The sequence below is a fragment of the Megalopta genalis genome, chromosome 7 (assembly GCF_051020955.1).
Source record: "Megalopta genalis isolate 19385.01 chromosome 7, iyMegGena1_principal, whole genome shotgun sequence".
Taxonomy (NCBI): domain Eukaryota; kingdom Metazoa; phylum Arthropoda; class Insecta; order Hymenoptera; family Halictidae; genus Megalopta; species Megalopta genalis.
This window is the reverse complement of record NC_135019.1, coordinates 22,669,348-22,694,210: the sequence shown is the minus strand read 5'-3', so window position 1 is coordinate 22,694,210 and position 24,863 is coordinate 22,669,348. Positions and strand designations below refer to the sequence as shown.

The 24,863-nt window shown below is 33.8% G+C and overlaps 2 protein-coding genes across 9 annotated transcripts in view; one reads left to right on the top strand and one right to left on the bottom strand.

The window, feature by feature from the left end:
• The window catches only part of LOC143259846 (RYamide receptor), a 284,265-nt gene that overhangs the window by 42,383 nt on the left and 217,019 nt on the right, over positions 1-24,863 (top strand). For all 6 annotated transcript variants that reach the window (XR_013033846.1, XR_013033845.1, XR_013033844.1 and 3 more), the window contains exons 2-4: positions 1,153-1,563; positions 11,886-12,136; positions 17,112-17,271. Coding sequence is in view for 1 of the 6 variants with exons in the window: in XM_076523620.1 (XP_076379735.1) it covers positions 1,183-1,563; positions 11,886-12,136; positions 17,112-17,271 (792 nt within the window). In the remaining 5 variants the exon portion in view is untranslated. The remainder of the gene's footprint in view (positions 1-1,152; positions 1,564-11,885; positions 12,137-17,111; positions 17,272-24,863) is intronic.
• Positions 1,439-23,901, bottom strand: LOC117225233 (lipase member H). Of its 3 annotated transcripts, XR_013033849.1 has the most exons (9): positions 23,802-23,901; positions 22,348-22,399; positions 21,577-21,752; positions 20,339-20,581; positions 19,190-19,423; positions 18,885-19,053; positions 18,610-18,705; positions 11,395-11,540; positions 11,066-11,285 (listed from the first exon to the last, which is right to left on the bottom strand). XR_013033849.1 is itself a non-coding variant. In XM_033478605.2 (8 exons), exons 1-8 carry the CDS (start codon positions 23,854-23,856, stop codon positions 1,551-1,553), a joined length of 1,032 nt encoding a protein of 343 aa, XP_033334496.2. In that variant the 5' UTR covers positions 23,857-23,901; the 3' UTR covers positions 1,439-1,550. The 3 variants fall into 3 exon arrangements, 2 of the variants coding, with proteins under 2 accessions (XP_033334496.2, XP_033334495.2); XM_033478605.2 differs by lacking the exons at positions 11,066-11,285; positions 11,395-11,540 and adding an exon at positions 1,439-1,557; XM_033478604.2 differs by having other exon boundaries at positions 11,066-11,540.

The following is a 24,863-nucleotide window of genomic DNA, read 5'->3' as shown; positions in this document are numbered from 1 at the left end:
AGCGTTTAGTTCGATTTTAAAAAAGTTATTGCGTTTGAAAAAGTATCCGAAGTTTAATCAGAGTTACTGTATTTTTACAATATCTCGAGTAGTAAAACGAACTAATTAACTAAAATTTTGCGTAGTCGTTGGAATGCAGTTTAATACGTTTTGCAGTTTCTGTTTCTGAAGTAAAAAGCGTACCATTTTTTAATCCGGATTCAAATACCATGAACCCCTTTCATGAAAATAATCTTACACGGGTGACTGAATTCCCACATCTTTTTTATCTGTACACGATTTCAAATTTTTTACTTAAATGCTGTTGAGATCGTAAATAAGAATTTCTCTTCTCTTTCATAAGAAATGATGGAGTAAACCTCTTAATCTAAGTGTACATTATCCTGAAAGTTGTGAAAAATCTAAATAAATGCTATCTTGTCATAGTTATGAAATAACGGTCACGTTTAGTCAAATCAGTTACGTTTAAGACTAGGTAGGTTTAGTATAAATTTGCATAAACGTCTGAAAACTGATTTTTCCTTGACCTCAATTGCTAACAAATCTTTTCTCTTTTTTTTCCTTGCATCGATACTTATCTAATACGTATTGCTTCTTAAATGTCCATCACCTTTGAACACGATGAAGTTAAAGATTCAAAGTTATGATAGGAACATAAGCGGAAAGATCAACATTTTAATGATATCTTTTCATATTTTGAATAAAACTAAATAACATATATAATATAATAATATAATAATATAATAATATAATAATATAATAATATAATAATATAATAATATAATAATATAATAATATAATAATATAATAATATAATAATATAATAATATAATAATATAATAATATAATAATATAATAATATAATAACATAATCATATAATGATATAATATTGGGTCATTCGGAAAGTTGTTTCGTTTCTAAAAAAAAACTTCGTTTTGTAAGCTCGTTAAAGAAGCACGTGATTCAGCAAACGATGGGGCTTCTACGAGATAAGATTTTGAAAACACCAGAAAAATGTCGGAAGGTTTTTTCTTTATTTGAAACGTTAAAAATATTGTCTTTCATTTTCTCGAGAAAGAACGAAACAACTTTCCGAACGACCCAATAATATGACTTATAATATAATGACTTTGTGATGATTTTATTGTTAGGTCTAGATGCTGTGAAAGACGAACCGCAACATGAGCTACGGGTACGAAAACTACACCGTGCACATCGTGCAGATCTTCAATGGCACAAACTCGACACCATACGAAGTTGAAATTAGTTGCAACTATTTCAGCGGAATATATAGCATTTTCTTGGTGAGCTGGTTCAAGTGCATCATTTATTTCTTCTATGGTAGCGTCTTCGTGATCGCGATGACGGGCAACGGTCTTGTTTGCTACGTCGTACACAGTAACAAACGAATGCAAACTGTCACAAATTATTTCATTGTGAATCTCGCAGTCGGGGATATCCTGATGGCTTTCTTCTGTGTGCCACCTAGTTTCTTTAGTCTCTTCGTGCTCCAGTATTGGCCGTTCGGCTCGCAGCTTTGCCCTGTCGTCTATTTCCTGCAGGTACGTACGATTTTTCTGTATTCCATTTACTTACCGAAGAATCATTGTCTTCGTTAAGAAACGGGGCATGTTTAATTTTGTTATACATATAGTCGTGGTTACATATTTACTAAATATAGTAATATAGTAATATAGTAATTTTAATTATTTACTTATTATTATATAAGTATAAATACTTTGTTAGTGTTTTAATCATGCACTCGATAGCAAAATTAAAGCATCAGTAATTTTTGGCCGAAAAATGGCAAATCTTTGAAGAGTTAAAAGCTGTCATAAAATCATGATTTTTCTTAAAATTACAGCTTGAAGTCTCTGCTTTATGATATCATATTATTATTTTTAATATCATGTATCCCAAATCTGAAGGCACGTTCGTGTTACCAAAAAAATTCAAAGTTTGACGCTCTCTATGGAATTGCAAACATTTCTTTCATAGCGACTTAAATCTGCCCTCAAATTACACTCCTCGTCAAAAAGATAGCCCAGGTGTGTTATCTTCAATTTTTGAATAACGCATATGTAGTTTTCCTTTAATGACGAGTAATAAAAAGGGTTTCAAATACAACAACAAAAAACTGTTTTATTCCGAGAACGATATGATAGCATATGAATACTAACGAAGTAATAATGAAAACGTATTATAACCTGTAATATAGAATGATACGCTTATTTAATAGTGAGTACATCCCTCTTTGCCTTTGATTACCTTCAGTATGGGATTTGTCAGTGATTTATACAGATTTTTTATGTACTTTTTGTGCGCAAACTGTCTCCGACGGATATTATACATTATGTAGGGTATCACAAAAGCAATCTGCGGCTTTGTTTACGAGTTATTAAATAGAAAATTGAATAGAGAATTAAATAGTTTGATGTTCACAATAATTTCGATTATGTGTTAAGAATCTTTTTTCTTGATTTCATTGTAACTTAAAAAGGGGATATTTTTCCATTTTTGTTTAATATTATCATTACATTGATAATCTGTTCTATTACTAGACTGCAGATTTTGTATATTTATGGCAAAGAAGAGTAGCTAAATATAATATTGTGAAAACAGAAGAACAATTTAATAATATTGTTACACTATTTTCAACTTATCAGAATTATTGAAAGGAATAATTTATTTGTATTTAATTTCTGCTTGTCGAAATTTTTATTTTTCATAAAAATCCGCAATCTATCTGTTACAAATGAAACAATGTCTACATTCATATGAATATATTAAATATAAACAGCAATATGTAAGTTTCATTTTTTGATAACTTAAATTGTCTGCTCCGCACGATTAATTAATCATAATATAAGGGGTCAATACAATAGAAAATTGTTGGACATGAATTGTTCGTGACGTATACAAAAATGGTACGCAATATCGAAACGTACATATATGAATTAAAAAATGCTGTTGTACGCGAATGAAATGATTTAGCTTAGTAAATACATTCAAAATCCGTGTATAATAAATCGCATACTGAAGGTAATCAGAAACCGAGAGGGATGTAATTACTATTAAATACAATGTTCCACAAAAGTGTTCGTACACCTTCTAATACATAATAACTTTTTTTAAATGTCAACTAAATGACTTTAATTTTTTTTTAAATGGTAGAGGGACTAGTCTACTAGACGATGACGTAAATGCCTTTTTTTAAATTTTGCTATTGCTTGGAATGAAAAGAAAATAACAATTCTCGTTTTTCAACATTTTTATCGGAACCTTTAACAAAAACTTAAAAAATGCCTTTCGTAGATTTTAGTAACTTATGTGCGTGTTGAAAATTTGGCGAAAAATTTTTTTTTCGAAATCGATTAACCCAGAGTCGAGCTACAGGCGTTGAAAGATTTAAAAAACTGTAGACTTACTTCCAATTTTTGGTCAAAATCGTGATAAAACTACGATTTTTGCCAACTTCAATTTGTTGTATCTCTCATAATAACATCATTCGATTTTGATAAAATTTTCAGCATGCATATAAGTTACCGAGACCTACGAAAGGCATTTTTTAAATTTCCGTTATAGGCTCAGATAAAATAGTTAAAAAACGAGAATTTTTATTTTTTTTTGTTATTCCAACCAATAGCAAAATTTAAAAAACAGCATTTTAGGTCATCGTGTAGTAGACCAATCCCGCTGTCATCTAAAAGAAATTCAAGTCGCTCAGTCTAGTTTTTAAAAAGTTATTGCATTTTAAAAGCTGTACGAACATTTTCGTGGGCCACTGTAAGTATATTATATTCGGTACATAATATTGCAGGTTACAATATGATTTCATTATTACTTCGTTAGTACATATTCATATGCAATCATTTCGTTCTCGGAATGAAACAGTTTTTTGTTGTTGTATTTGAAACCCTGCAATGTTGTGGCTTATTTACAACGAACCGCATATCCCGAGCTCCTAATGTGTTTGGATATTACTCGTCATTAACCCTTTCGCTACGGCGGTTCAGTTCGCCGTAGCGCCCCTCCTGAACGGAACCACCCGCCGAAATTGTGCACATTGCGCGTGGATAGTGTATTTGGGAAGAAAAGGGATTTTTCTTTAAAACAATATAGTTATAATTTCTGCATAAGGTATAAAGTTATTTAATAGGTAAAAAAAGTTTCATTAACAATGGAAAAAGTGAAGAAATAATATATAATATACAGTAATAAAATAAAACATAATATTCATAATACACAAAACATAATACATAATAATTAGTCCTAAAGTTAGTACTTTCGATTTTCTATCCCTTTATGACATGTAACACAATAATAATGGGAAATGCAGGTAGAACAAATATAACTTGAATGGTGTGTCGTTTATTTCGGACTGTCGTTTGTTTGTTTCGTCAAAAGATTCACGCAATAGTAACAAGAGGCGGTGCAGTCCAAAAATTAGGTCGCGATTTTACCAGCATGTCGGATATATCCGGCGTTTGTCCCCAGAGGGCGATCATGTGGATGTCGGATATATCCGGCGTTCGGCTCCGCGAGTGTTCATATGGATGACGGATATATCCGTCGTTCGGAGCGAAAGGGTTAAAGGGAATCTACGTATGCGTTATTGAGAAATTGAAGATAACACACCTGGGCTATCTTTTTGACGAGGAGTGTAATTTGAGGGCAGATTTAAGTCGCTACGAAAGAAATGTTTTAAACTCCATAGAGAGCGTTAAACTTTGTACTTTTTCGATATCACGAACGTGCCCTCAGATATGGAATAGCACAGTCATGAGAATGCATGATATTAAAAATTACGATACGCTATAATAAAGTTTTAATTAAGAAAAGAATCATGTTTTAATGATAACTTTTAACGGAGTTACAGTACAATTTTTCGCCCAAAAATTGGTGATGCTTTAATTTTGCTGTCGAGTGTATTTACTTTTTTTCTGCAAACAATCGAAAACCGATTTCTCAGACATCGATTTTTGTACAAATCTTGATAAAAAAATAATAAATACTACATTGACAGATTCGTTCGGTGTCATACAAAGACCAGTTTTTCGAACAAAATGTAAATTACTCATTAACTTCGGAACCATTTGATCAGTTGCACTGTTCACACTGCACCGAAGAAGGGAAGATACAAACAATCACGGCTACTTGTGTGCAGTTGTTGTTGTTTCATTAATCCTTTTCAGGTGAGCATTTTAATGTCACCTATATAGGGGCTTAAGTGATCATTTGGACAAGTTTGTTCGTCAAACAAGGGTTCAAACATTTTCAGCCGTTGCTGTACCATTCCCCAACGTTGTGGGTCGAACCATTCAGCTATAAATCGCATAAATCGGTCATGGTCAAAAGATTAATTTGCTTTACTTGCGTGCGAAATCGCAGGGATGTGTGCTCGAGCGAATCGTTCGTAGAGATTCAATGGAATCTTCTAAAATCAATTTGCAGTTCATGGGCAGTGAAACAGTTGCAGTGGACGCAGGAAGCGCAGTTACAGTTTACGTTCGCTTCGTCATCGAGCTTCAATATCCACTCCTCGTTCATCAATACGTGGGAATATTGACCGGAAATCGTTCAGTCGTTAAAATCTTTTATAAACGACTAGTCCGTGCGTGATTGTTCTTTTTTTTTTTTAATTGGCCGATCCAGTGTTGATGAACGAATGGCGATAGTAGAACAAAATTCACGTGAACACAGAAATTCCGATTGAAATTGGTTCCGCACATTCGGTATTTCAGATTAACGATTTTAGTGTATGGTCTTTTGTTTTAGAAAATATCGTATAAAATAATAGTTGAATTTTGAATGATGCGTGCTTCGTGTTTCATGTTGTTGACTTGGAACAATTTAAAATATTTCACGATTATCACATCGCATATGCCTTGCAACAAATTAGTTTTCAAGATATACAGGTTGTGATCAAGGATACCTTCTACAGGTTGTCTACTTTTTATATTCATTTTTTTCATTCATTTTTCATATTTATTTTTTGCATTCATTTTATATATATATACATTCAGTCCATCATTTCCGCACCCAACGAACCTGTTTTCATCGACTGTCTTTCAACTATTTTTTGTTGTCTTTTTTCTATTTTCATTTCATTTTACATTATACAGACAAATTCGAGATTTCGCAGTTCTTACCATCTTCTTGTCGGCTACAGTCGGTCACGAAAAAATTGGAACACCACTATTATGACAATCTTTAATTGTTTATAGCTCGCAACAACGTTAACCGATGTTTTCGATGAAATTTTCATCGATACAAGTTACCGAGATTTACAAACTGCAATGTTTCAAGTTTAATTATTCGCTTAAATAAAAAATTCAAAAAATTCAAATTTTTGTAAAAGATTTGGCAATTGTTTTGTGGCGGGTCTGGAGGTAGCCGCCACATACCCCCCTGCCAGTGATAACGATATCTAAGATGAAGGTCCTCTCCATGCTAGGTGTTTGCTATACCTCGTGGGCATCGACGCGGTCGTAAGGATGCCTGCGTAGCTCTACTCGACTTGACCGCGTTTAATGCCCGAGGTAGTGCAAACGTTACCTGATCCTGATCCCAGCTGGATCAACCTACATCAGAGCCTTAAAGCTACTATGTACAATATTTACAATGATGTAGGTTGATCAGAAGGTTGTGTTCGTTGTCGGGGTCACCAGTTTGGCGGCAGTTCGTGTGTCGTAGAAAAGGAAAGGAGTGGGGAGACGTTTCGTCCGGGGCCCGCTAGAGGACTCATCAGTAAGGCTATCCTAGCGGGCCCTTGCCTTAGACGTAAGGATAGGACGAAGTCTCGGAGTATATATAGGGATCGGAACGGATCGGCTACTAGTGGGAAGAGGAGCCCTCTGCTGGCGGGTCTGGAGGTAGCCGCCACAGTTTAGTAAACTATCTAACATTGTAAAGATATTCAAGTCATTTGGTGCAATGTTTTAAAATTTACTCCGTGTTTAAAAGTGCCCGCATATTTTCGTGACTGACTGTACACCAGATCCGAATACATATTCGTTTCACGAGCCCACATTACCAGAAGTAGAAGCGATTGAACCGATTTACGTTCTAAATGCATTCCTCGTACCTACTAGCTTAGAGTGCGATAGGTTAACCACAATTCGATGAGAGATTATGTAAACAATAGATCTATCGAGCCCTGAAAGTTTCGAAAATATCCTCAAAGGCTTCTTTATACTTCAATTAGCTCTTGTACATTTTACATAATTTATGTAACCTTGTATAAGCCATTAAAGTGTTAATATAGGATATCAATTCGAAATATGTCAACGAAAATATTGTAATTGTTGTAAATGCTAAAATAGTATTCATATAATTTATAGAAATATTTCAAATAATCACAAAATTCAGAATTTGGAATGACAAATTTTAAATGATTTATACCTAATACCTGTCGAGACATGCACACTGAATGGTGTACGAATTATTATCCTTTATAATCAATTCTGTCCATCGTTAAGTGTCTAATCCAGGCAAAATTTTAATGGTACATATCACGAACGATTATCATATTTCACCAATGTACTGTAGGATTAGGGCAGTCTACCGAGATTAATTTAATTTAAGCACTAGTGGACGTAACTGTCCTGCGCATTATATTAACAGTCACGTTCAATAATTTTGGAAGTATTAGATATTCATTTTCAAATGCCCTACCGACTGTTAATTGCACGTTCTATTTAATATCTTTACAAATGTTTAAAAATTTCCAATTTTCCCCAATTGTCCCTCAGCTTGTAAAAAATGGACAATTTGGAAAAAGGAAATACGACTATTCGAGCCTCGTTAACAACTATAAAAATGAGTTTCGACGCTCGAATAATCGTATCTTCTCTTCCCAAATTGTCCGTTTTTATTTACAAGTTGAAAGACAATTGGGGAGAATATATTATATTCATTGCTAGATGTTGTATAGAGTAAATTCAGTAAACAAAAATACACAATTTGTAAAGAGGAAATACGATTATTCGAGCCTTGTTTACAAGCTGGATGAAAATTGGAGAAAATTTACTATTCGACCCACGAGATACGTTATAAAGGACCAATGGGGTTATGAAAGTTTCTCCTGCGAATTTCACTCCATGTGTAACGTTTAGCATGAACACACTGAAATAATTTCATTTTGTACAAAGATTTGTATGCCACGATAGTATTCACGACTTGAGTATTCAGCATAAACGTAATAGCGGAAAATCAAAATAGCAGGAGTTTTAAACGAGTCCATTTCAGTTATGGGCTGAACTAGAAATTTAATACGTCGTATTGCTCTGCAAGCTTCGTTTCGTATGCGGTCACGTGCAGTATGTAAAAAATCCCATTGTTGGTATTCTGTTCCCTGCGGCTAGTTGCTGGCAGCTTACCCCGAAATTCGTATAACCATGTTACACCGGCATCAGCAAAGCTTTCTGTGAATTCGTGGCTAACGAGCCGTTCCATATGAAGTGCACGATGTCAATATTTTCGTAACATCCACAAAGGTTGCTATATGAAGAATTTTTATAAATTCTCTCCAATAGCTCCCCAGCTTGGGAAGGAAAATGACGGCTCGTTTTTGTAGTTGCCGATTGTCAACGACTATAAAAACGAGCCGCGAGGTTCGTACAATCGTGTTTTCTCTTCTCAAATTGTTCATTTTTATTTACAAGCTGAGGGACGATTGGGGAGAATTTATTTTATTTGAAAAGGGCATCATCTCGTCAATTCAGTACGTTATTGTATCATATAACATTTTTCCACTTGATACACTTTTGTTAACTATATGACTTTCTCGTTCAACGAAATCTGTATCAGCACAATTTAGTTCTTGTACATTTTGCATAATTTATGCAACGTTTTATATAGAGAAAAATTTATGCACTTCCGACAAAAATTAAGAAACATGTTACACAGATGCACATTCTTGAATGTAGTAAATCTTTTTAATATAGGATACTTTGAAATGTGTCAACGAAAATATTAATTTTATTTTTTTTAACAACCTTGTAATTTTTTACTTTTTTTTTTATTTAGTTTTCTATTTTCTTCATCATTCTTAATTTTGATTATTTTTTTATTTGCCGTATGCACTAAATTCAAAAATATTGCAGTATAAACAATGTATTATATGCTGCACTATTATATACGGGATGTCCCATTTGAAGTGACGCACTCAATTATCCCTCAAACTATAGTTTGTTTCAAAAATTGTGCTTTCGAGATTTCAAGGTGGCCGTGTTTTTCTTTTAAATGGATCTGTATATGTATATTTTTTTTTGTAAGCAAATAGTGTATTTTAAGGCTAATTCATTGACCTAAATACTTTGATTTTTGGAGATTGTTCAAGATCATTTAATGCTGTGTTAAGTTTATCTTTTTTAGTGCGAATTCGCGTTATGTTTACATACGAAACGATGAAATACTGAAGGAAGATGGAATTCCTAGAACGTTTAACGAAGATTTAACCCCTTGCTATACTTTGACGAGTCTGACACGTGATCGAGATTTCTACTAATAACCTGTTAAATATGAACGCTATTCCGTTCTCTTTAATCTGAATAAAATTCTGATTTTTTTGTCATCAGTATTTAAACATTTAATTTTCTCCTTCTTCTAAGAAACTGTTACAATCGGAATTCTAATTATTGTAACTATGACGAAAATGATACGGCAAAGGGTTAAACAGCATTAAATGACCTCTAACGACCTTCAAAATGTTATAGGTCAATGAATTGTTTTTGAAATGCTTAATCAGTTTACGTAAAAAAATATACAGTTCCATTTAAAAAAAAAACGCAGACCACCTTGGGATTTCAGAAATACGTCCACTCAACAAAAAATTGTGGTCATTATAGGATAACCCCCCCCCCCCCGAAACAGGGTAAAGTTCATTTGATACATTTTTTTGAACGGACCATAGTTTAGGAAATAATTTAGTGCCTTGCTTTAAAGTTTCTACTATGAGAAGACATGGTTTACTATGAGGAAGAATATGATTAAACGCAAATACCAGATTTGTGTCAAATCGATGCTCTTGGATTGATTATATTTCGAATTTGAGCAAGTAGTAATCGATGTAGAAATGATAACATTTTGAACGCATAATTAAGCAATAAAATTCGATCCGAATGTTGCCAGAAACCACAAAAACCACTGGTTCAGATCACTGCCCTTGCTTGTTAGACCACTGTCGAGAATGTCAGAAATGCCACGGTGATAACTAGCGACTAACGACAGCTCCCATCGTTAACAACGCTCGTTTTTAAAGCATCAAATCGAAATTTCACTATTTAGAAATCGATTCGTTCATAAAAGTAATTTATCGATTCAAGTGTCTGGAGTCAGGACTGATCCAAGTTTTAAGCATTCATCATTGAAATCCGACGAAGTGTGAAAAATCATTCTTCTGACCTCATTACTTAAGGGATCACTTGATATATGGGGTACTGTGCTGACATGTGCTTTTGTCTCGAAAAAGACCTTCTCTAGTTGGAAAATCGGTGTTCGAGAATTTGGCTGGTTCAATTTTATTATAAATTTACTGACGTTTTTTACATTTATTGTAGATCTATTGTAGAAATATAATTTTTATTATATCATACATTTTATATTTTTAAATAATTATGTTAAACTATTCCTATAAATTTATTTTTGACTTTTACATATAATTTTTATTATAAATTTATTATAAATTTTATGTTTTTAAATGATATAAATCATCCGTATAAATTTATTTTTAACCTTCACGTATATAATTTGTATTATAAATTTATTATAAATTTTATGTTTTTATATAATATATATGATATAAAACCATTCTTATAAATTTATTATAAATTTTATGTTTTTATATAATGATATAAAACCATTCTTATAAATTTATTATAAATTTTATGTTTTTATATAATGATATAAAACCATTCTTATAAATTTATTATAAATTTTATGTTTTTATATAATGATATAAAACCATTCTTATAAATTTATTATAAATTTTATGTTTTTATATAATGATATAAAACCATTCTTATAAATTTATTATAAATTTTATGTTTTTATATAATGATATAAAACCATTCTTATAAATTTATTTTTAATCTTTACATTTTTACATAATTTTTCATGAATATAATTTAAACGAATCCGTATTTGATAGAAAAGGAAACTTTGAACAGAGTATCTTGTGTAACGTGGAAATCATATTTACAAATGATACAAGTTATAGTCTCCTATTCAAGTACACTATCGTTCAAAAGCATATGGGCACTTCCTTGACACTTAGTACTATCTAAAAATAAAAATTATGAAATCTTTAATGAACTTGATTAATATTCATGTATGCTAGTTTGTACATTATTAGAGATCGAATTTAACCAATAATTAATTAAATAACTCACCAATAGTAATAAAAAAACAATTATATCTGCTTCTCATCAATATATTCGCCGTGTGCTTTTATAACCGCATTTACTAGTCGTGGTATTCTGGCTGTTAGTTTTTTCCATTACTTCATCGACAATTGGATTCCACTCCGATTATAGAACTTCCCATAAATGTTTGAAAAAAGAATCATTTAGCAATAATAATACACATTGCATTTCGTAGTTTGTATAAAATTGGTAAGTGTTCACATACTTTCGAGTGACAGTGTACATAGTAAGACGTGATTAATTATTCATTTATTCTTATAATATTAATAGTACTCTCGAACTGAAAATAAATAAATATGTTTTCCGATGAACACATTTTCTGATAGACATGAAACAAATGTGTTAAATCGGTACACAAAAGTCTCATAACTCGTGTAAATTCAAGTCATTAGCTGAAATGTAGCGACGTTATCAACAATTTTCGTAGCGAAATCATGATCACGTATTTTTCTTTGCAGACAGTATCGGTCCTGGTGAGCGCATACACGCTCGTGGTAATTAGTATAGATCGTTATAGAGCCATCATGTGGCCGTTGAAGCCGAAACTGAGCAAACGACAGGCGAAGTTTTTTATCATGGCTGTTTGGTTGCTGGCATTAGCAATATCATCTCCGATCGCCATCGTGACGAAACTGACACAGCCGTCGATACAGCACGTACAGTGCAATCACTATATCTGCCAAGAAGTTTGGCCATCGATAGAAGATAGGTAATGTATCTTACGATAATTCCACGTGTTATATTAAAGCATATTCGCAATTTAGAAAAGCACCCGCTGAGAACGTAAAAGCAAAATTTATCACACAACGTTAACATGTTTGCTTTGCTTGATGCATAATATTAGGTTGGAAACTATGAAACGGGCTTTTTTGTATCAGCTGCGTCTGAGAGAGGTACATTGTAACGTGCGCTCAATATTTTTATTTATAAATTTTAAAGGTATTCTTCTTACTCATTTCGCAAAATTCTTTCGTGTTAGTATCCCATTTTTATTTTATTTTTCTCCGAAACCAGATGGAAACAAAACACGATTTACATCTACTTTTCTTGTACGAGTTCAAATTGAATCATAGCGCAGTTCAAATTTCGAGAAACATTAATCACGCATTCGGAGATGGATCCACTAATAAAAAAAATTCTCGATATTGGTTCCAAAAATATATGATATATATAGATCGAATATAATAAATAATGTGAAAAATTGCGCTTTTTGCTTTTATTTTTATTCAACGCCCGTTTCATAGTTTCCAGCCTAATACGATAGTTGCCATTGATACTCTCCGTTCAATTGTTTTCGGTTTACGAAACAGTATAATAAGTAAATATTAACACTTTATCAACTGCAGCAACTGATTGATATTCTATCCAAAACCAAAGATTAATAATTTTTTAATGATTACAATTTTAATGATTCACAAACTTTCCTTAGTTCTGAATGTCAACAGCAGTTTCATTCGCAAACCAACAAGCAATATGCCGGATACAATTTGTAGAAAAAATACTTCAATATAAAAAAATTACAACAGCATGAATCAAACGTTTCAAATATCACACGCAATTGTCAAACATTCTCTAAATAAAATACTATTTCTAAACAGTGTACTACATACGGTTTCAAATAAAATAGACTATATACTATTTGAAATGATTTATCCACGTTTGGCAATAAGTTGTTACTACACCACGGATTTTATGCATTTATGACATAAAACGGTGGAAAAATTAAAAGACTTTAAGAATGATGTTACATTATCTTCAATCTATCAAATCTATTATGGAAAAGAAACAACCTTTATTTTACTTTAGTTGACTAAGTTGGTTGACAATGTTTTTTCCATAAAAATCCGCGATCTAGTTATCATGAGCAATACTTTGTTCCAAAACAGTTACCCGAAGGAAGATTATCTAACATCTCTCAGATGTAATGAAACAATCTATTAAACACTCGTGCTGGGTAAAAGAATACAGGAAAATAGAGCAGAACTACCATGAATGGGACTCTTTTGTTTAGGACAAGATATCAAAAAAAAGCTAAATGACCTATCTAATTCTAGTTTGAAACATTCGAAAGATCAGTTTTTTTGTTATAAGAATGCACAGTGTCAATAAGTTTAACCTACATTTACTTCAGATATTTTTTGGTATCAATCTTATAAGTACTGCCTTTTTTTATTGATTGTAAGTGCATGTAATATCACATATAATGATCTTGAATTATACAATAAACCTTGCTCTGCACCTTTGGTTAATATCACAATTTAGTATTTTGTGACAATAGATATATTCCTTTCAATAAAAAGGAACTGAAGAAAATTAACAAAAGCTTCTGAATAAAAGTATCTTAAAAATTATCTTAATATCCTAAACATTAATGGCATAATAAGCAAAAAATGTTTAGGGCACCATTCATGTCGCATTTCTTTACAAACTTGACATTCGTCATCACTTTTTTCCTCTTCTTGCATTACACTCAGGTTTAATAATAGTTTTCCTATCTGATCCAGATTCTGTAATATTTAATGAATCTGTGCTCCACTCTCTTCATCGAGAGTGATATCTTCGTGATCCTAATTTTTACTTCTTTTTCGTGTCGTTTTTTTCGTCTTCAACAAAGTTTCTTATTTTCCTGTTCATTAACATGTTTCCAATTTTATTTATTGTTTATTACAGCAGATGATTTGTTCGCGTCTCATCCATAAACAATGACTGTGTCCCATTTATAAATTTGGTAACAACAATGAAACTTCAACTTGTTTAATTACTATGATAAAGGAAGACTATATTCGCTGCTATATGTGAACATTTTTGAAGAAATACCTGATCGAATGCTGTAAATAAAAACTCAGTCAAAAGTAACAGTACTTCATACAACGTTATGGGAAAAAAGGAAACATAAAAAGAATTAACTGTTTGCCATAATTATCCGGCCATAATTAACAGGTAGCGGCTTCAAATCAAGGATGACTTGACATATATAATGTAGTTACAAAACAAGTACAATTTCATTATAAAAAGACTCATCATTTTTTAGATAATGGTAACGTCCCATTCAATACGTGTTCTATTCATAGTAGTTCTCCCTTACATATTATATTCTGACCAATCGATTGATTAGTTTTTTAATAATGACCCAAAAATGGAGTTAAAGTTTCATTTCACAAACTGCTTTAGGTCACTTTCCAGGATTGTAACATACATCTTAAGTTTAAGACGTAATAACTTAAATGTGCAAGGTGGATTGGTGGTGGTCACTTCTTATTTTTACATCTCTGTATCTGGTGCCATGCAAAGCAGAAAATTAACTATATGCGCTTTATATTAAATACATATATGCGCTTTGCTGGTTCAATATCAAATGCATAAACTAATTCGGGACTCTTCCTGAATACGTTAATTATTTAGAAGCAATCGCAATAAACATAATTAGCCTATACGAAGGTACTGTTTTCTTTTCTTTCTATCGTTAACCTCCGCATTCTTTGTTACATATTAAGCGAAATAAATTATTTTATAAATTACGATTGCACCGAAATAACGACTGCTTTGATTAATAAATAAATTGTGAGAATCACGAATTGACCGGATAATTCAATTATGATACTTAACCCTCGCTTGGCGGACTCAGGCGGACCCATGTAATGATTATATTTTCGTATGTCGTGAAATCTAAGTACAGTCCTCACGCGACAAGACAGCACCTTTGTGTTTACTTCCCTTCTCTTACTAGCTGCTCCACTGCCGCAGCTATCGGTCGCTACTGGCTGAGAACGGTGATGAAGATTGCCGTCGGCCAATAGCGATCGATAGCTGCGGCAATAGGGCAGCTAGTAAGAGGGGAACGTGAACACAAAGGTGCCTTCTTGTCGCGTGAGGTCCATAGTTGCGGCTAGCATCGCGATTGTGACTCATTATCCCTACTCTAACCCGATCTCCGTGAGACAGCAGTCATCGTGAATCGTGTAAAGATATACCAGTCGTTATTGGAACGTGGAAGATTCGGCCTGTGTTTCGGTAATGATAATTAATATATCCACAAATACGAAGACTACCAAATACATATATGCAATATACATGTAATAAAAAAATAGTATTTTATGCATTACCTGTAATAATGAAGAATAATAAATAATTTCCAAATACTTTAAAGTAAGTCTTCCATCAAACCCTATATAGGGTGTCCAAAAATGTCTTGCAATACGGAAATGGGGGGTTGCTAAAGTCATTTGAAGTAACTTATTCCTTAGCGAAAATGCAATCTGCGGCTTTGTTTACAAGTTATTAACGAAAAAAACTGACCAATGAGAGGTAAGGGCGCGATCTACAACGTGGCTCGAGGGCAATGTGCTCCGACCGCGGAGTTTGACAGAAGAAGGGGGGCTCCGTGCCGTGTTCGAATCAATGAACAAGTCACGGAACATGAACTTTCGACTTTTTTTTCCACGTGACAGTGATAATGTTGAGTAAAACGCTGTTCATCCTTATTTCAGAATGTCTAAAGAATATTTACTAATTTTTTAGACTCGAAATAATAAATACTGTAACCGTGACAACTGTTAAAATTTTCTTAAGCGCACTTTCATTGCACTGTCATCAAACACTGATCGGTTAATTAATCACTGATAATCCAAAACACTGATAATTCAAAACAGTAGAGATATCCTATGAAGGGAGGGGAGAGTGTCGAATTGTTTGATTCTGCGTTAAAAATCAATAATATAATATCTTCTATTGCCATAGTTCTTCAGGATCGTGGCCTCCCTACTCCGTTGCCAATTGTGCGGAGCATGCCGATAGAATAAAACGCGGTGTTAAATTCTTCTTGAACCGTATACATTTTAACGGGAAACGCTGACGATGTTTCACGGGGCACGGTCTGCGACTAAGTGAATCCGTGTCTCTTTCGACACCCCGTTAACGTTGGTAACATTCCTAACGAAAGTGTGAATGCACGTGTTGCGGACTCCCAATATGGAAAGGAAGGAATTTTCAAACGTTAAAATTCTATCCCTCCCAAGTGCACGTGTAATCCAGATGTTGGGCCTGATCACTTGAAAGTGCAATTAAATTAGCTTTGCGAATCGACATGCGCTTAAGAAAATTAAAACGGCTGTCACGGTTGAACTACTTATTATTTCGGGTCCGAAAAATTAGTAAATATTCTTCAGACATTCTGAAATAAGGATGAACAGGGTTTTTCAAAAAATTATCACTGACACGTGGTAAAAAAATTCGAAAGTTCTTGCTTCGTGACTTGTTCATTGATTCGAACGCAACTCGGAGCCCCCCTTCTTCTGTCGAACTCCGCGGTCGGAACACGTTCCGCTCGAGTGATCGACCACATTGTAGTTCGCGCCCTCGCCTCTCATTGGTCAGTGTTTTTCGTTAATAACTCGTAAACAAAGCTACAAATTGCATTTTCGCTAAGGAAAAAGTTACTTAGAATGACCTCAGCCATTCGCCATTTCCGTATTGCGAGATATTTTTGGGACATCTTGTATATTCAAATACTAAGTAATGAAATCCAGACTTGGATCTACATGGACCCTGAAACTACCGCTCGCGGTCATAAACGATCTGCCATGCGAGGGTTAACATAAACAGTGGCCATTCACCCACTCTATGGGATTGAATTGTTGTGCTCTCTTGTTCATAGACGGCTATTCATTCGTATGTGTGTGTTTCAGATACTATTACTCGGTAGCGTTAATGATTCTACAGTATGTGGTACCAATAATGGTCCTCGTGTTTACATACACTAGTATAGCTGTCATGGTGTGGGGCAAAAGGCCGCCTGGAGAAGCTGAAAACGTGAGAGATCGAAGAATGGCACGGTCAAAGAGAAAGGTACGTTATCGGCTAGCTTTACTTTATCAAAGCGTGCAAATTAGTAAACATCGCGCCGTCATACGACAAGCCTTAATCTTGCAACTGTTAAAGCAAAAGTGAATATGCTGGGTCACTTTTGATCAGCATTAGAATTGCTGAGTGCAACCGATACGCTTAACGTTACGTTTTTCATTCTTCGTCGTCAAAGACAAGAGTGAAAAATGACCAGATTCGGCTGTACGAGGAATATCTCCAATTATTCATAAATTCCAATAACCAGACTACTGTCACTCTACATCAGTTTTTAGTTTTCTTTCGAGGGAAAATGAGATATTTTAGTGTATATATTTTTAAAATTTTTCTGACTTTTTAGGCACCAGACTTTCCAAACAATTTTTCAATTCGTGTTAACAACTAACAAACAGCAGAAAATGATAGGGCTGTAACATGTAGATTCCTTTTTCGATGAAGAACGTAAGAAAGACCAAATTCATCATTAACACGTTCCGTGCCACGTGTACCATCGATGGTACACGCTTGCATGTTTACTTAGTGAACTGAACAAATTGTTTACAAGAAATTTAGAACCGAAGAATCAATTTCCACCGCAAGAATGGGCGTTGATAAGTTTTTGTTACGTTGTTATGTGTACGAGAATTAATAATTGCACGTAATACATCAAGTTTTAGTAAAATATCAAAGTGTGAAGATTCGAGTAAAAAAAACTCGGCACGGAACGTGTTAACGCCATGGTCCCCATACAGTATAATGAGGATCGTACAAGAAAGCAATTTTTATATTCACAGGCAACGTGTGAAAATACGTAAGAATTGTTTATTAGTTAATGGAACGCAGTGCAATGAGTTGGACAATGCTATTATTTCTTACATCGTCTTATTCAACTGCGGATTTTATGCATTAATATTAAGTATTAACAAGTTAAATGCAAAGTTATAAAGGTATTAAGAAAATTTAAAAAGAAGCAAAGATGGCGCAAATTAAATTGTTCATAAAGAAATAATTTGCACACTTATTAAACTATATCTTCAAAAGGATGTTATGTTATTGGTGTGTAATGGAGGTCAATCAAATTATAAGACGAATGGGCCGTATTGAACTATCCATCATTATGAAAACGACATAAAACGGGTACACGTTGCCCACCTCTATTTTTATTGTTTTAGTCATAAAATTAAGAAATTAATTGCCAATTTCAATTGTATTATAATATCTAAACGCAGATAAAATTGTTTAATATTTGATCTTTATATTCAAGACTGTAGTCATAATAATTTATGACCCACATACAACACAAAACACCAAAATAATAATTAATTATACCTTAATTAATTATACCTTAACGGACGTATAACATAGTCTTCATAGGCTGTACCATTCAATCCCCTCGAAAACGGAGGCCTACTATTTGTTTGGAGATAGAATTTGCCCGTACTGAAAAATACAATCACGCATCAACATTTAGAAATGTAAATATAAAATATTAAATAGAAATAACAGTTAACCAGAAATTGCAACATTGTAGCATGTAATTGTTAAAATGAAATGTAAAAAGTACATGCACTCAACTCTATGAAACCAAAGAAAGTATTCTATGAAAGTGTTATACTGACACAGAGCATGGTGCAGCGTATCCCATAGGTATTGTAACATTCCGATCACATTTGCCATGGATAAAGTCGTCCCAACTATTACATTCTACACTAGGGAACGCCTCCGAGTGCCTCGCAGCTTCTGCCATGTATTTGTCAGCCCTGTCATGACTGCATGCGCTTATAAGTTCTAAAAAGAGTAACGATCGCATATTAACGCGAACTGATTGGGAAACTTGGTATTACAAGAATGTTTCAGGTTCAATCTTTCCGATAATCGTTATCTACGTATCCAAATAAAGTAGGTAGAAAGAGACGTGCGTTACCACGAAATGAGCATAAAGGAGTGTGTCCTCCATGGATTAGTATCATGCAATCAAACGACTCTGGACAACCAGGCTGCTGCCTAACTCCGCCATTTGGATAGAAGTCTAAGTGACCGCAGGGTCCCGTATGTCCATACCAACCCATATCAGTATGGATACATTGAACACAAAGCGCGTCTGAAGCAGATATCGATGGCTCGAGAACATAAAACCCACTTCCGGCAGGATCCCCAGCTGTAAAAGAAAAAAATAGATTCATACTGAAATTTCATGTTTACAAGGAGAACTCCACAGGAGTGACGCTCACTTTTTTCTGTGAGATTTGGTACAGTAATAGAGCTTGCGAAGCTGAATTCAATGATACCCGGTTTTAGGGACAGACGGTTATAGTTTTTGAAATATTTAACGTTAAAGTTGATAATAAAAGGCCGAAAAGACGCGCTGGATTACGCCGCGGCGTGTGGCAGGAGGTGGGATGGGGAAGGGGCACTGCGCGTCACGTTTAGAGAGGTCAAATTGATACTCCAAACTTCCCCACTCCCTAATATTTCTGCTATTGTGCCAATATATGGCAATGTGGCATAGAGAGTGGGGAAAGGTGGGAGACTCGATCGGTCACTTGATCGTGACACGGCAATAATCCAATACGTCTTTCTGGCCTTTTATTAACAATTTTAATATTAAATATTTCAAAAACTATAAGCCGTCTGCCCCTAAGACCGAGTATCATTGGATTCGACTTTACAAGCTCTATCATTGTACCAAATCTCATAAAAAAGTGAGCGTCATCCCTGTGAACCTCTCCTTGCAAGTAATCAGAAAAAAACGTAATTATTAAGAAAATCTTAGAAAATTGGTTAACTTTTGCTCGATCGAGTTCCTTATCCAAAAGTCCACAATATGATGGCCATATTATCTGCTTAAAAAATTAAATTTCTTTCGATACTTTACGAGCAGTCTTTAAATGAAAAAGGTCAATTTCATTAAAAAGTAATTATTCGATCTATTATCTACAACTGAGCCATCTATAATAATAAACAAGTATTTAGAATAACATTTACTTTCCTTAGAATTGTATAATTTCTTCTTCGTATAAGTTTTATTATATAGTTTTGAGGTAACGTATAACTGTGTATGGAGATTGTATACCTATTATCTTTGAAAGTTGGAAAGATAGTTTGCGCCCAATGAAGCCGCAAACTTGAGAACCCATCGAAAATCCAGAGAGTATTAATTTAGTTTCATTCATTCCACCCGCGACCATATCGTATATAGTTTGGACCATAACTGTAGCTACACCATCGACAAGAAGAACTGCCTCAAGATAGTCAAGATCTGTGATATCCCTATAATCTACTGCGATGACATTATAATTAGTACCAACTAAATAACCTGCAACAATTTCATGGGTATTATAACAATAGTATGATATTTCTACTCCCTGTGTACAAGGTGTTCCAAAATACACCTTTGAACAATGTACTGGATTAGATCAATACCGTAATAGATTAATTCATCGCTATAAAGGGTGTCTCAAAAGTATATGTAAATACCGTAGTATATGTCAATTCTGCACTTTCCGATCGGTCGAGATTTTTAAAAAAATAGTTGCCGCAGAATAGACCGTGACTTTGATTTTTGTTTTACTGTTTCGTATAGTACTCGTTAGGATGAGCAATAGTCTCGAAGGAACCATGGGTCGAAAATGGACCGTTCTCTTGACAATTGACGTTAAAGTTTTCAAATAAGTAAAAAAATAATAACTTTTAAAAATAAAATAATAAATAATAAATAATAACTTTTTCAACGGAATGGTTAATTTTTACGAGATATACAGTTCCTCCTGACGAGTACTACACGGTGCAGCAAAAATGAAAATTGATCATGAAAATCAAGGTCACGGACAATTTTGTGACATTTTTTATAAAATCTCCACCGATCCAAAGGTGTAGAATCATCCTGCAACGGTATTGACATATACTTTTCAAACACCCTTTACAGCGCTGAATTAATCTGCTACGAAGCCAATATAGTCTAGTGCATTATTCAAAGTGAATACAGTACAGAATTCTCTTATCCGAAGGTTATTATACTAAATCATTCTATTATCTAAAAATTTCCTTCATGTTCTCTACTAAGCGATGACATATCTAAGCAATACAATGATTGGATAACGGAACGTTTGCATATCAGAATATTGTAAAAATAAACGTTCGGATAAGGATGCCTCTACTGTATAATGGAAATTAATGATTGCAACCGTTTTGTTTACTAACGATAACAAACCTATTTCATCACTTTTTTACCTGCTTACGAGCTAATATATTCGTACGTACTTATATATGTACAATTTTTAAACCAAATGAATTTATAGTGCGAAAATGTACCTTGCATTAGGTCAACAACATCGTTTGTATCTGTTGATTGTATGTAACCATGAAAATGTATCAATGTGATCTCTTGCAAATCCATGAATTGAAGAAGTTCTGCCGCTTGTCCAAGATACACTTCTTTATAAGAATTTCGATAAGGATCATTAGAAAGTTTATTAGGTTTCGGTTCCCTGAGGAAAAGAAAGTACATTATGATTTTATTATTTTCCAACCATAGAAATTGATGACATTATTACCAAAAAAAGGATGTCTGAAAAATCATGTTGCTTCTGGGAAATGAGACGTTCCTGAGATCATTTGAAGCAAATTTTTCCTTAATGCAAATGCAGTCCACGGCTTCATTTATGAATTATTATGGAAAAACAGTGACCAATGAGAGGCGAGCTCGGCTGGCACGAGGCGGCCGAGCCAACGAGCGGACGAAGCCCAGTGCCGCTCATTGGCTTGGCCACCTCGCGCCAGCTGAGTTCACCTCTCATTGATCAGTGTTTTTCCTTAATAACTTGTAAACAAAACTGCGGATTGCATTTGCACTAAGGAAAAAGTTGCTTCAAATGACCTCAGGAACCCCTCATTAGTAACATAAGTAACATAATTTTGTTGTATTTATAAAGACTAGGAGAGAATGTGTTGTCGATCGGCCGGGATAGCTCAATTGCTTAAAACAGTTAAAGCAGCCCGATCTTATCCGATCTATCGTCTCATTTTCTCCTACAAAAGCAATATAAATATATCTTTTTTAAGGAAAATAGTAAAACTAAATACCTCAAGTAGAGTTTCATCTTTATTGTGTTAAGAATTGATGACGAATTTGTCGCTGCAAGCAAAACGGATTATTACCAATAGACTGTTAGTAACAGTCATTGTTTAGAAGTAATAAGTACTACCCTTGACAAAAAATTTCGGCCAAACGTGACAATATAAAAACATGTTTGGACATATTAAATAGGTTTGTTACCTAGTAGATACAAAGAACATAATTTATACTTTTCTTTATTTTCGATCAGGAAACAGTAATAAAGTGAAATTGTAGTTGGGAAAAAATATTTGTCCGACAGAAATCCTCGAAAAAAGTACAGTAATTTCTCCCAGAAATGGTCGGAGGTAGGAATTGAAACCGACAGATCTGAGAATACTAAGTCGCGATTTTTCCAGCCTTGCAACTCGTTTCTATAGAAATTCGGGGCAGTCGGCAAAAAAAGGCAGCGGTCAGCATGTCAGTGTACATTAATATGAATACATGGTAATGCTGGAATAAAAACGATGACTTAACTTTTTTATTTATAATTTTTTGTCACGTTCCGAAGGAAATTCGGAGGCCACATGACATGATTCTAAGGCAATTCAGTAGCCACATAACACGTTTCGGAGGCAATTCGGAGAGCACATGCCACGATTCGACGGTCATATACCTAGTGCCTTGTAGCTTTAACCTTGTAGTTTTGCGGTTTTTCTTATCTGACTCACATCCAAACAGACCATTTTGTATTGTCTTCCGGGAATTCGCGCTGCGAGCCGCATCACACGCTTGACCGACTCCGTCGACCCTTAGCATCGACGTGGCAATAAATTACATAGGCGTAGGACCAGCACAGGGAAATTCACAGCAACCCGAAATTTGGCATTTCCGGGAGAAATTACTGTATTCGGTCGCGAGAGCATTGCCGTATCAAGTTTCACTAACCAAATGTTCGAATAAAAATGTAAACAACTCTACGCGAATACTAGTGAAATGCTCCATAATTATCGAAAATCTTGCATCAGTCACTTTCAAGCTAGTTGTTGAAGAAACTTGAAATAACAATCATGCTGCGACGTGAGCACTTTTCGAACTATTTAAAGACGCGAATAATAGACCTATTAAAGAATATTACAAAATATTAGATAATATAAATAATTTAAAAGCTAACCTTTATTCGTTTATAAATTGATAATGACAAATACTTTTTTCCAACTACAATTTCGCTTTATTCTTGTTTTCTGATTGGAAATAAAAAAATTAAAATATTTTTGTTGTGTTTACTCGTTAACAAACTTATTTAATGTGTCCAAACGTTTTATGGCCATAAGATAGCACTTTGCGTTTCGAAAGCAACAATATTGTGAAATAATTTCGTATTGTCACATTTGGCCGAAAACTTTTTGCCATGGGTCGTACAATCTAACACAATTTCGAGTTGACATAAAAGGGTTAAACAAAACGTTTCCGAAGTACTTACGCTGTAAAATAAAATAACTAACTGCAAAAATTACTGCAAGACGATACTTCGACATTTTTAAAATCGTCAGTCATAACGAACATAACCGGTTAGTCTGTTCGGACTCGATATATAAAGCATTTTTTATCATTTTGAATTATCTGTTGCTACTTTGTTACACTATCAAATCACGTGAAGTATTAAAATTTTATGCAGAATTCCTAAGGCCACAGTACATACAGTGAGTGTAGAAAGTATTCGTACATCTTTAAAAATGTAATAACTTTATTATAATTGGGCAAAACGGTATAAATTTTGGGGGGAACGTTAGAGTGATTCGTTTACTAAACAAGGGTTAAAAAGTTATTTTCAAAAATTGCAATTCGTTGGCACGATAAAAGAATTAAAGAATGATGTTTTTCCAACTTTTTTATCTGAGCCTATAACGAAAATTTAAAAAATGCATTTTGTAGATTTTGATAACTTATATGCATGCTGAAAATTTCATCGAAATCAGTCGACGAATAGTCAAGCTACAGCCACTGAAAATTGTAAAAATTCCTTGTTTTTGGTTGAAATTCGTGAAAAACTGCAATTTTCGCAATCTTTAATTGCTTGCAACTCGTGTCAAAGTTAACCGATTTTGATGAAATTTTTAGCATGCATATAAGTCACCGAGATTTACAAAATGCATTTTTTAAATTTTCGTTATAGGCTCAGATAAAAAAGTTAGAGAAACGTCATTTTTTAATTCTTTTATCACGTCAACAAATTGCAATTTTTGAAAATAATTTTTTAGCCCTTGTCTAGTAAACTAATCTATCTATCATCCCAAAAAAAATTTAGACCGCGTGGTCCAATTATAAAAAACTTATTCTGTTTCAAAAGATGTACAAATACTTTCTACACCCACTGTACTTACATTTCATATGGAAATGTAAGTCACTAATACTGTTCCGTCCTTCAACGGAATTTATGTGCTGCGTCCGCCTAACTTTCTCCGGGACGAATTACCTTTTTCTTCAATCCTTAAAAAACAGTTTATTTACGGGGGATTTTCGGCTCAGCGAAACAAATTACAGT

Excerpts from the sequence above, each read along its gene's own strand:
- LOC117225233 (XM_033478604.2), bottom strand. The coding sequence starts at position 23,856 with ATGTCGAAGTATCGTCTTGCAGTAATTTTTGCAGTTAGTTATTTTATT. Across the intron at positions 22,400-23,801 it reads TAGTTATTTTATTTTACAGC|CGACAAATTCGTCATCAATT; the intron begins GTAAGTACTTCG and ends TTTTGCTTGCAG. Across the intron at positions 19,054-19,189 it reads TCCTTTATGCTCATTTCGTG|AACTTATAAGCGCATGCAGT; the intron begins GTAACGCACGTC and ends TACTCTTTTTAG.